We start from the raw sequence: 13,316 nt of genomic DNA, 5'->3' as shown, positions 1-13,316 counted from the left end.
TTACCGGGCAAATCAGAGCCTGCGTTCTGACTGCTTTTCCGTTTGTTAGAAGAACTCAGTGACTGTGTGGTTCATGAAGACTTTATCGTGAACATGTATCAAGGAATGTGAAGCTCTTGAGATATAGCTAGTTTCAGGAGACTATTAATGACTACATGAACCAATCAGGGCCTGTCTTTCACGAAGGGACTAACATTAAGTTAGAAGACGAGCCCTGGGTTGCTCCTCCCCATGGAGATTGGGGAAAGTCCAGACTTATCTGCGGAAGAGAAACGAATGTGTAGCATGCGAGATCAGGTGTGTCTTAACAGGCTATTAACATACTGCATGCAAGTACTTTCTTAAAAAAATATCGCTTGACTCAGGGGGCCAGTCACCTTCTGATCTTCTATTTGAGGAGCAAAGTAGTTTCATGTCCTTGTCCTGCAGAATGTAATGCTTAATGTTCAACCTCAGTAAAATAAGTACAGTATAAGAGAGCTGTTAGTTGTTCCATGAGGCTGCGTGTGACATACAGAGTGATAAAGTGACGAGTGTAGCACGAAACAGCACACATCTGCTCTGAGTGCACATATTTGTTTGATAAATCCATTAGATTCTCAATCAGTGACGATAAAAGCCTAACAAGCTGCATGCCTGTGACTCACTGTGTGTGTGTGTAGAGGTTTGTGTACCACCCGTCTGATCAGACACGAACGGTAACAATCTCAGATTAACATTGATGCAGGGTTTTACTGTTAAATCTGACAAATCACACGGCCGGATTATGGTCTCAAGCAACATTTGGTGGGGTGTGTTTGTGAGATCGCTCATCTTCGTGACACAGTGTTGATTGTAGTTATTAGTAACATTCCAATCCTTCAGAGTCTATACGCTATCAGTGTCTTATTCTAAAGTGGAAAAATATGAATAATGTGCAAATTTCAACCAATGGAAACACCTATGGGAAAATTTAACTCAACCAAGGATGACAGTTATTATAGCAACTACGGGCACACATCAGACTGACCTGGTGAATCTAGAACTCCCATTCTGGGAACAACAAGATGAAGTGTTGAAGTGTCTTTGATGTCAAATGATTTATTGATGCACTGTGTATCAATTCAAAGCACAGTTCTGATGAGTTGTCACAGCATACAAAGAAAATCCCCATGTGGCACAATTAGCTGTCAAATGAATCAGCAACTACAAAAAATATGAACATTTTAATGAGTTTTTCTAAAATTACACCAAAATATTTAACTTTAAACTCTAGGAAGATATAAGCCTAATTGGTATTTTACAACCATTTTCTTTTGATGAATCGATAAAATAATCAACAGAATAATTATCATTATAATAAAATAGAGACAATAGATGTATTACTATTGATACATTATGAAATACATTCTTAGTTGCCTGGCATCTATATGTACACGGGTAAACTATAGGAGACGGACAACTCTAAATACTGAAAATACATGTCTGCTGTCAAAACTTTACCAAAATAGGAGTCTCAATTCAAAAACATTAGGTTCATAGATGAATCATAAATGCATGCGAGCCAGACCGGTGATAGGCTATTTTTGCAGACTCCGAGTCTTACTTTTGGATAACATTTCTGCAAATTTCAGCAGCGCTGATGATGTTTTGATTTTTTTTTTTTAAATACCAAAATAACACAACACACTCTGAGATGAGGATATGCTTACCTAAACAAATTGACGAAATCTCGCCAGTCGGTATAGTCTTCTGCCAGTTCCCTCTCCATTTGTGTGCGCAAGGACCGGCGAGTCAGCAGCCTCAATGCTCTCTCTCTCTCTCTCGCTCTCTCTCTCTCTCTCTCTCTCTCTCTCTCTCTCTCTCTCTCTCTCTCGCTCTCTCTCTCTCTCTCTATCTCGCCCGCTCGCTCTCGCAGTCACCCACACGCCTCCTCTTCACCGACTGCCTGCATCCAGATGTGTCATGCGCTGCCGAGAATCACAGCTCAACCAAACTGATTATGGAAAGCATGGCCGTGCTGCATGATAATCCAGATTAAGAGTCCTGCAGCCCCGACAGACACACACACACACACACACACACACACACACACACACACACAAGCTCATCCTCCACACATATATGTAGGCCTAACTGCTGTCTAATTGTAAAAAAAAAAAAAAAATCAGACAGCTAAAGTTGAGCCCGAGGGTTAGAGTAGTATACCCTGTATTTGTATTTGACTATTTGACTCACCTTCAATAAAGTGGTTGTATATATGGAGTTGTAGCAGGACTCCAGAACTTTTTTTTTTATTACATTGGACATATTTGTAACGAGATGGAGCTCAAAATGTTCTTGCGGATATAGAGAATGACAGTAGAGGATGAAATAATGAGTTTACTTATCCCATTTCTCTCTCTCTCTCTCTCTCTCTCTCTCTCTCTCTCTCTCTCTCTCTCTTATTCTTCCTCCATCCCTCCATCTTGGCCTACATAAAATACACTGGAAGCCCTAGAAATCAACTGGATGAGCAACGGGGCAGAGTGGTGTGCAGGCTACAGCTGGGTTGAGAGACAATAAGTCCCATCCATCAATGACTGGAGGAGATGTTCCTGAAGAGCCTGGCAGGGTGGATGGATGGATGGATGCACGCATGACTGACCAAACTCACTCAAGTCAACATAATAAAGTGCAGTACACATTGTTATCAGCTCCAATTTCCCTGTTTACTCTAAGAACCTCTCTTAATCTGTTGCCTTTGTACGTATTTATTTTTTTGTTTGATTTTATATTTCAAGTTTTTTTCTATTGGATATTAACACATGACAACATGTTATTGTAAACCAATAAAGAACGGGTAACATAACAAATTGAAGATAATAACACAGCACATGGTTGACCCTAGTAAAATAAGCCTAACCAATGAAATATATTAAAATGGTCAAAAAGTAACAAAACAACAATGAATTATATGTTTTTTAACAGCCCTTGTGATATGAACATTCATTAATTTTTTGAATTTGTAAAGGTGTATTATAATAGATCATTTTGAATTGTGAACATTTGCCAGTATTTGTACCTATAAATCCTCTTATATGTTTAAATCGACATCTCTTTCCATGCCTTTTATTACATTTTCATAGTAATCATGCAGAGTGTTTGACATGATCTATATATTTAAATGACCATGTCCATATAAACTCCATAATAAGTCAGAATCGCTGTTATTGTTTGCTGCTGTCCCACTATGTAGAGTAATGTAAATTGATGAAGCTTCAAAGAACAAACTAATTAAGTCTCCTACAAATACTATAGTCTGTAACATGCACATAATGGCACACACAAACAAACACACACACACACACACACATGCCACATAAACATACTGTAGATGTTGAAGTTGGAACATTTGCATATGGTAAATTCTTTATCCTGACTGCAACTGAAAGAACTGCAAACAAAGTATTGATTTCTTTGTTTATTTATTTATTTCCAACAGACTTCTAATTGACACAATTCTAACTGTCCTCATGACACCACCATCTCTTACAGCAACAAATTAAACTAAATAACTTCATATCCTTTAACCAATTTAAACAAACTATTTTAAATCTGCCAAACTCTACCTGTAACTGTTTTAATTAGGCTATATTGTACTTTCACCCATTTAATTTTAATTGCTACCACTTAATCTTCACCACTGTGTAAATGTTTCAATTGTTTTTCTCTTCACCTGTTGTTATGTATTTGATGTATTTGCGTTGAATATTGTTTATGTATTGTTGTTTTTCCTTTGAATTTGTTTGAACTCGACGTCATTGAAAATGAGGGTCACCCCTCAATTGGTCTCTCGAGGATAAATAAAAGTTAAATGAAATGAAATGAAATCTCAAACAGAGTGGGTATAGGAGTGTTCAGACACGCAGTGAAATGACAGAAAGGGATATCTTGATTTAGAAATCGATAATGGTGCTGACGATGTGACAGTGCCTGTAAAAAAACCCCTGTCGTTGTGCCTGGGTAATAATGTGGATGTTATTATGTTGTACTGTTGAATGTGTTGCGCTGTGTTAGACAAAAGAGACTTCATGTTGTATTTTTCTCTGCTTTCTTTTAAGGAGGTGAGCTATGACAAGTTGGACTGCCTTCCTCCGTGCGGGGGGCTTTTTTGCTTTTATAAGAAAATGCCAACCTGCAATCATTTGACAGAAAAAGCCAGGAAATTGCCATTCTGAAGCATCCGAGATGTCTAGACACCTGCAATATTGTGAGATGGAATGTTTGTTTTTTTCTTTGATAAAGATCACATCTACCTTCACTTTGAGCTCCTACATCAAAGTCTTTATGCTTCCATTTGAGGACAGGGACAACCAGGGGTCTTCCCATGACAGAGTTGCCACCGATTATACATCAGCTGTCCACAGCTCTGTCCCAAGAGGTCTATTGAACTGTACATGCACACCTAACCCTGATAATGTTATGGTTGTGGCCAGCAGCAGCCACTGAAAGGCAAGCTGATTGACTTAAGTTTGCTCATGACACATGGTTCTACGATCATGATATGGGATATCATATCATGAGCCTCAAGTGTCTGGACGAACCTGAGCAGCTGATGAAGATAAACTCTTGACATCAGAGAATCCAACATCTGTTACAAGATCTGGTCAACAGATGCTGCAGCTGGATGCAGCCCAGCTCATCACACCCCTGGAGAGTCCAAGGGATCCCTTCTTCACTTGCAGCCTTCCTCAGAGCTCCGTAGTATGGTGACTTGCCATTGCCGGTGTAGTCGCAGAGTGAAAGCTGGCAGCAGCACGTCCAACATTTATACATCGCAATATGCATCGTATCACAATGTATCATGATATATCATATATCATAAGTCCTTGCCAATACCCAGCCCTAGTAAGAATTTTAAAAAACAACATTAAATTAAATAAAGTATCCACACCACTCATGAAGTAGTTAAGGCATACTATGAAACCAAGTAACCAAGTAGTTTGGAACATTGCAGAGCATCACCAACGGTGCTCAAGCCATAGATAGTAAATAATATGGATGTAGCATCCGGGCTGACCTCAGTTATTCACACGGCATCCAATAATCCTGGTTTGTGCGCGTCGCCATTTTGTGAGGGGGAGGGAGATAGCTGACGTATACCTCCGAGGCAAAGTGAGGGACAACGGGCGGAGAGCTGTCACTCAAGAGATCGCGGCAATACATTTTAACCTCCAAAAGAATAAAAACTAGCGTGGTCCAAAAAAATTCACCCCCCTCAGTGTTGTCATGGAGATATGACCTAAACATACAGACTAAAATGGTTTTGTGGACCAGGCTGTAAATAGGTTTAATAAGAGTTTAAAAACGGCCTGTCTGACAAGTGAGTCAAAGAAAAATTGCTCAGTCTTGGTACCACCCCCCCAGTGGCAATTCCGGTTACTACAGTTGTGGTCACTTATTGGATGCTGGTAAAAATCGCTGAGGTTGGGGCTTGGTTGAAGCACCATTGTTTTCTAATGTACACAATGACACACTACTAGCAAATAGCACTTGTTATGTAGCTAATGAGGGCTATGTTATACCGAATGTAGGGTAGCTCCTACTTTATATACTACATGAACTGACTGACACCGTTAGAACTAAATGATACAAACTTCTTTAAATTCATTGACAGAGCATGCAGGACCCTTCACTCTTCGTCAAATGTGCAGTAATGATTGTGAGAATATCTGCAAAGACTTTCCCCTCTTTAAATATAATTAATCTTTATATTCTTTTGCTATCACAATACATCTCCACATACCTCTCCGTCCTGGTATATTTTTGTAATTGCTGTTTTACATAAGAATGAAATCCAGAGTGTATTTGCATGGCGTGACTATATATAGAGTGCAGCTTTGAAAGGCCTGCTGTTTAACATATCTCCCTGGCGTATGGTATTATGATAATTAAGCAGTTATTACTTGAGTACATGGGTTTGTGAGATTGAATGAGAGACTAAAGCCCAGGGGAGCTTTGATGCTCCCACTAACTCCACCTCAAATAATTTTTACATATCTTATCTAGTACGTGTGACTGACTGCCTGACTGACTGACTGACTATGGTCATGTGCATGTTGCCCCCCCCCCCTCACAACACACACACACACACACACACACACACACACACACACACACACACACACACACACATATCTTGCCATCTGTTGACACATGCAGCTGTTCAAAAATAGCCCTCCACCATTAGCTTCCCTGAGCGGCCCATAGACAGAGCAGTACTCTTGTTGTGAGTCTTCACAAGTTGTTGGGCTCCAGTGTGACCACGTTTCAGCCGGCAACATTTTAAAGTCTACCGCAACACTGTTTTCATTGGAAAGTTGCCGTAAGTCTGTCTCTGCGTGTTGAGGTTTTGGACAGCTGTCCAACTTGTTGATTGTCCTTCCTATTGGCTGGACCAGAGTGACTCACTGTCTTTGTGTGAACAAAACTAAATATGGAGCCCGTTTCTGACCAATTTTTGGAATTCCACCCCATCCATGGCAGCAATGTCAAACTGGAGTACTCAGGAACACAGGCCACGCGGGTGGACAGCTTTGCAAACGGAGTGTGTTTCAGCAAACACCCTCTGAAGCCGGGGGAGATTTTTCTCATAGAGATCGAGGACAAGGAGATGGGCTGGTGTGGCCACCTCAGGGTCGGCCTGACTGCCAGGGACCCCATGGACTTAGAGGTGGTACCTGAATATTCAATCCCAGACCTGACAGACTTAGGGGACAGTTGGGTATTTGCCATAACTCGCAACCACAACAAGGTCATAGAAGAAGCTGTAGCAGAGGTTCCAGAGGCCAGAGAGGGAGAGCTGGCCGGGGGTCGGAGGCTCGGAGGAGTGGAGGTCCAAGATGGAGCTGTGGGTGAGGTAGACGGAGGAGGCAGCAAGAACAGCAAACCGAAGACTTTCTTCATGGACACTCACCTGTACATCGAGAACATCCGGATCCCCAGAGACAAGCTGGTGGGTAGGAGCAGGCCAGGACGCTTCAGCCACATTCTGGACGACTTGTTTAAGACCAACGCCCTGCCTCCCATAGCCAGACGCAGCCGGATAGGAGTGCTGTACGTGCCCAAAGGCCCAGACCTGGCTGACATGCACATAGTCATTAATGGTGAAGACATGGGAGCGTCCGCAAAGGGGATTCCCACCATCCAGCCTCTCTACGCTGTGGTGGACGTCTTCGCTGCTACTAAGTGTGTCCGAATCGTCCAGGTGGAGTATGGATGTGAGTGTCACACGGAAATATTTTTAACCATGGTCGGATTATGAAACAATGAATGGGCCCCTGGGGCACAGACCAACACAAGACATGTGTAGCACTTTGAATGCATTCAGGCTCTTGGAGAACCAGGGAGATGTTATTGGTAGCCATATTTTTCTTTGTAGTATTTTTGAAATGCTTTGTGGTTTCTTTCTAGACCTTTTTAGTCTCTTTTCATCATTTCGAGTATTTTTATGATCATGTTTCTTCTCTTAGACACACTGTGTCTCTTTGACTTTGATATGAGTCTCCTTATGATCATGGCTTTATGTCTTTGCAGTTGTTTAGCATATGTTTGTGGGCATGATAAGTCTCATTGTGGTTGATTCTCCAACCAATAAATATATAAAGTGACCTCATACACAGTTCAGTAATTCATCCATGATTTTTATGAATCTCTTCTTCATTGTTTATTGCCAGTTATGACGTCACTACTTTCATTATGCAACTCTGTAATCTTTTTATCTTCCCTCTCTCTGTTGCTTCAGTCTCGTCCTTGCAGACGTTGTGTCGGAAAGCCATCCAGAAGCACATTGTCCACAGGATGGCCATTGACTGGCTGGAGCTGCCAGAGGCACTAAAGCACTACTGCAAATATGAATGAATGGACACGGACATGCAATGGACAGAAATACCATTTCGGATCTCTTCTCCAATTTCTACCAAGAAAAGGATATTTATTTATTTTCATTTCATAAAATAAAGATTATAGCATTTTTAAAGTTATTATACCTATACCTTGCCTGGTACAGATAACACTCACATTATTTTACGGAGACAGCAGTATTGGCAACGTATCTCTATGTGTGATTATACATCTATTTTTATTCCTTGCACTAATTTAGGTGTTAGGAATAACTCTGGTATTATACATCAGTACTTCGTCTCATTTAAGAACCTCAAAAGGAATAAACAGCACACGTTGCTTCTATGCTGTATGATGACAATGAACAGTGATGTTGATTGTTATATTATCGACCTCAGTTTATGAAGAAAGATGTCTTGTCTATTGTAAATAGTTTGTGTCATTTGACAAGTAAATCATTCACATTGTAACAATGGATGTGTCATCCCTCCAGATCACACAGTAGGCCTACACTATCAAATATTTGACCTCATGACTAAGTCCAAATACATTTTTACATCCAATTACATTAACAATATTACATAGTTGCGTGTGATTCAACCCGACATATGATGTATTCCAAACAGCACTTCATACACTGTGAATGGATCCTTCTAACAAGTGTCATCATAGGAATAACACGTCGTAAATCTTATTTAGAGTGAGCTTTCCATTTCCATCCCTGCGTTCCAAATCACATACTCTTTATCTTTACTACACTACATACTAAAGTACAGAATAGTATTACGGCCACGGGAGAGAAAAAAATCAGATAAGTAAGTTTTCTTTTTTCATTATGTCAAGAAAAGTCAAGAATAAAGACGAATACTCCAAAATCCTATTGGAGTTAGTGGGGCATTTATGTATTTCCAGCATACTAAAATTGACGTGCACATGTATATTGGGACATCCTAAATCTTTTTCCTGACGTACTAAATAGTATGAAAGTATGGGTATTGGAATGCATGGCATGTTTGAGTGAACTTAGGGCCAATAAAATGCTTCCATGGAGTCAACGCCATACTTCCCGTCAAACACTGACATCTAGTGGTAATGCAGCTAACAGCATGAAGGGGGGCGGAGCTCCTTTTTAAATCTCCCCATCCAGGATCACCTCACACGAGAGGAGGAAAACAGGTCGTCTGTCACCGCCGTATGAGGACGAACTGCGGCAGATCAACGCATATTTTCTGCCTCCAGTTCACCCGTACGCGCACTACAACATGTCGTTCTGTCAGTTCTTTGGCGGTGAAGCCTACAAGGATCATTTCAAACCAGGTGAGCAGCCGGCGCCTGGCTGTTGTTAGGCGAGCGGTGGTGTGATGTAACTGTCCCTTCATTCAATCCGGATTATAAAAAGGTTAAAATGCGTCTGTTTGGTCTCACATGATAATTTATAATGGTAAATGATTATTCAATGAGTGTGTGATATAGTGATTGGTAAGAATGAAGGACATGTGGCGTGACAACCCTTTCTTTATATGTCAATGGGGCATGGTGACAACACATAAGGATACAGGCAATTGAAGAAAGAGCAGTTTGTTTTTACGTCATGATTTTTCAGATTTGTAATATTAAATTGAAGTTTCTAATAGCCTAGAACATAATATTCTACAATAAATTTGCTAGCAATGATTAAAAGCAAAAAAATAAAAGTCAGCACGTATGGTTAATTTATGTAAAATAATCCTAATGCTTCATGTTAAATGGTCCTTGTAGCCTACAGTGTGACCAACCCTTTATTGGATTGTGATCCCTTTAAATAAATAATTTTTTGGGACCCCTTTGGCATTTATTTTTCAATTGTTAAACCAGAGGATGTTTTTTCTATTTTTATTTTTCTAAAATATGAAATAAATCCATATCATTGTATTGAACAGTTTGTCATCTCATTCAGTCTTCTTATGGCCTGTCAGATGAACCTTTAGACCCACTGGGGAGGTTTTGAACCCCAGGTTGGGAACCACCACTGCCCTATACTGTTATGAACTTTAGTACTTTTTTTTGTTCAGGTTAACATAAAAGTATTAAAGCAAATGTCCCCTGCAGGTATATACGTGTGCTCCAAATGTAACCACCCGCTGTTCTCCAGCCGCTCCAAGTTCGCCCACTCGTCTCCGTGGCCGGCTTTCACCGACACACTCCGAGAGGACAGCGTCACCAGGATGATGGAGAGTCTCACTGCCTTCAAGGTCACTGTCACACTCACACAATGTACATCCAGTTGATTGCATATTGCACATTTCAATTCAAATCTACTTTTTTTACTTTCTATTCTATTTTATACATACTGTTTTATATTGCTCAGAAAATTCCTTTGCACTACTTAGTATTTAGGATTTATATTATGTAAATATTGTTTGTCTCGTTTATCTTATTGAACTCTATATATTTTTTATTTTATCGTTCCAACTGCACTGTGGGCCAGAGATAAACGCCATTTTGATTCTGATGTCTGTCTTGTATATATCAGAACTGACATTAAAATACTTTGACTTTGATTTGACAGCTGAGACTTCTCTCCTGAAAAGCCTCTTGGTTCTCACATGAGGCCGATGTGACTGTGTTGTTTCACGTCTACAGGTTCTGTGTGGCAAGTGTGGCAACGGTCTGGGCCACGAGTTTGTGAATGACGGTCCAGAGGAAGGAGTGTCACGCTTTTGAATATTCAGCCACTCGCTCAAGTTTGTCCAGACCAAAGGTAAGACATGCATTAAAGTCAGGGCAGTGTCAGGTATGCAGGGGGGGGGGGTTTACCATTTAATTAAATCTTCATAAAAAAATGAACTAGTGCATTATCATAATTTCAAATTATCTCTAAATTTGAAGACTCAGTTCAAGAGATATTTTTCAATCTCCACTTGTAAGTCAGAGATCAGTTTGCGTTTTATAATGTAATATAAATGAACTGGTAACACTTTGAAATAGGGGTACATAAATGAACGGTTAGGTAATGCTTAATTGAGGCTTAAAGGTGCGAACACACTGCACAGCGCGGCGCGGCGGTTGGCCGCGCGAATCGCAGGTTCCGCGCCGCGTGATCATTTTGGCTCATTTGTGTCCGCCGCCGCCCGATGACTCATTGAATGTGCACGCCCAGTTTCTTCCCGCTATTTACATCTCTCTCATCATCGTCGTCATCCTCACTGATTTGTTTTTGTTGGGAGCGTCTCTGAAGTAGGCTATTCTGCCTTCATCATCTCTGCCATCGGCCCTTGTATTGGTCTCACTGCACCTCTCACACATTTCTCCCCGCCACCTGCCACCCAAGCTTCGTAAACACACCCACACATGCGCCCACACACACATACACACACAACCCGCCCACACACACACACACACACACACACACACGCACATATGTATCCATGGCCGTGCATATAGGCTACACATTCACGCCGGCATATCAACATGTAGAGAAAACCCAAACAGATTTTCAGATGTTTAGGGAAATGTTTGGAAGTGTCAGTTGTCGTATTTAGTTTTTATTGTCTCTGCATATTCACTCATCTGCAGTACATCTTCCCTGGCTTTCTCTCCTTCTCTCTTCTATAATGTGAGTCTATTCCTTGCTCCTTTTACTAAAAGGTGTCTCATTAAACTGCTGTCATACATTTTATCGATGTGTTGGAACTTTCTCTCTCTCTCTCTCTCTCTCTCCATGTCTCTCTGTCTTTTCCTTCTTTTTTCCCTTCATCCCTCCTTTCCCGACTGCACCGCCAGCCAGGTTTCACGTGTCTTGTAGCTCAGCAGACTCACCCGAGTGATGTCGGGAGGAGCTCAACGCTGATTGGCTATCGCGGCGCGGCCGGCGGCGAAAAGTTCAATATTTTCAACTTCTGCGGCGGCCGCAGCATTCGCGCCACGCCGCGCCGTCCCTGGCCGCGCCGCGTGATCCGCTCGCCGCCGGCCGCCGATTCGTACCTTAATAAGCATTTACTAAGCATTACCTAACTGTTAATAAATGCTTAGTAAATGCTTGACAAACATAAAGCATTAATAACTGTAATGCTTAGTTTATGCTTAACTAAGCATTATAGTAGCGCCCTTAGCTCAGTTGGTAGGGCGTCCCCCCCATGGGCCTCGGCCAGCAGCGGACCCGGGTTCGATTCCAGCCCGCGGTCGTTCTCTGCATGTCACTCCCCTCTCTGCCCCATTTCAACTCTGTCTCTACACTATCATTAAAGCATAAACATGCCAGAAAATATCTTTAAAAACTAAGCATTAGTTAATAAAGCATTAACTAACCGTTAATAACTAAGTATTAATGCTTAATAGGCATAAACTCCGCATTAACTAACCTTAAATAGCATTAACCTAGCATTAACAGTTGAATGCAATGAATGCAGCCTTATTGTTAAGTGTTACCAATGAAGTTTAGTGTGTGTTTCTCTTGTGTCTGTGCCCCAGGCCAGGACAAACAGTAAAGGGCGAGGTGTGTGAGTTCTCCCTCCAGCTGCTGCCTGAGGACTGGGTGAGCGGGTCGGGTCAGAGAGTGACGTGGACGGGGGTAAAGGCCCAAGAGGGACATCCCGTCTACTGAAGAAACATTGACCGGCCTGTGATCCAATCACCTCGGCTAAAATATTCCATTTCTAAGAAAATATTGCATTTCCTTGAATTACCTCATACTTAGATTGAAAGATTATGATTATGATTTTTTTTTTCCCTTCTTAACTGCATAATGATGCACATGATCTAAGCAGGGAATGTAGCTTTTTTTAGCTGTAGAAAGATGCAACAGGTACACATTTTCATTTAACGCTCACTTGCAAGTTATTGCTGCTATCTTTTTCACTGTCTGTTTAATTTCTTAAAAATCTTATTTCCGGTTTGATACTTCCCAAGAGTAATAACCATATTATCTATGCATCAGGGGAAGTCCACTTGCTTTTATTTTGGTATTTGTTTTGCATGTTACCAAAGAAACCAGCTGTACATTTAATTTTTATTTTATCATGTACTGTAAGCCGCTTTACTTGAACACCTTTTATAAATGAGTATTTTACTTTGGAAAACTCACTGCGAAACAATATTATTTTGTCGTCCTCCATTGTAAGTGAATTGGCGCTCATAAGACGGAACAAACAAATAAAACAAATAGTTTTTCTAGTAGATAGACATTTGTCTTTTCTCTTTTGTCTGTTACAATTGATTCACAGCTGTGTAAAGTACTGCACAATTTTGAGGTACTTGATTGATTTTCTAAATGTTATGTCATTTTATACCTCTACACCACTACTATTCTGATGATAAAACACTTTTATCATTATTATTACTTATTTACACATACTCGCTAACTCCAGGTACAACAGTTAAATGCTGCTTATAAACATTAATGCATCAGTAATATTATATTATTATTTTCATCATGTCCATTACATACTTTTATAAGATAGATGCATTACTTTTAC

General features: G+C 40.7%; 2 protein-coding genes across 2 annotated transcripts; both read left to right on the top strand.

Annotated features, from left to right (window-relative positions):
* Positions 1-6,457: 6,457 nt before the first annotated feature.
* Positions 6,458-7,881, top strand: neurl2 (neuralized E3 ubiquitin protein ligase 2; the record flags this gene model as incomplete). The annotated part of the gene is made up of 2 exons (XM_080048821.1): positions 6,458-7,241; positions 7,766-7,881. The coding sequence occupies 2 exons, from the start codon at positions 6,458-6,460 to the stop codon at positions 7,879-7,881; spliced, it is 900 nt and encodes a 299-aa protein (XP_079904947.1).
* A 1,175-nt stretch (positions 7,882-9,056) lies between these two features.
* On the top strand, positions 9,057-12,477 carry msrb1b (methionine sulfoxide reductase B1b). Its single transcript, XM_080049574.1, has 4 exons — positions 9,057-9,180; positions 9,952-10,094; positions 10,486-10,603; positions 12,313-12,477. Exons 1-4 carry the CDS (start codon positions 9,126-9,128, stop codon positions 12,327-12,329), a joined length of 333 nt encoding a protein of 110 aa, XP_079905700.1. The 5' UTR covers positions 9,057-9,125; the 3' UTR covers positions 12,330-12,477.
* The last annotated feature ends 839 nt before the right edge of the window (positions 12,478-13,316 follow it).

The sequence above is a fragment of the Ammodytes marinus genome (genome assembly GCF_949987685.1).
Source record: "Ammodytes marinus genome assembly, chromosome: 20".
Taxonomy (NCBI): Eukaryota; Metazoa; Chordata; class Actinopteri; order Uranoscopiformes; family Ammodytidae; genus Ammodytes; species Ammodytes marinus.
The sequence above is the reverse complement of the archived record's forward strand: the minus strand, read 5'-3'. Positions and strand labels throughout refer to the sequence as shown.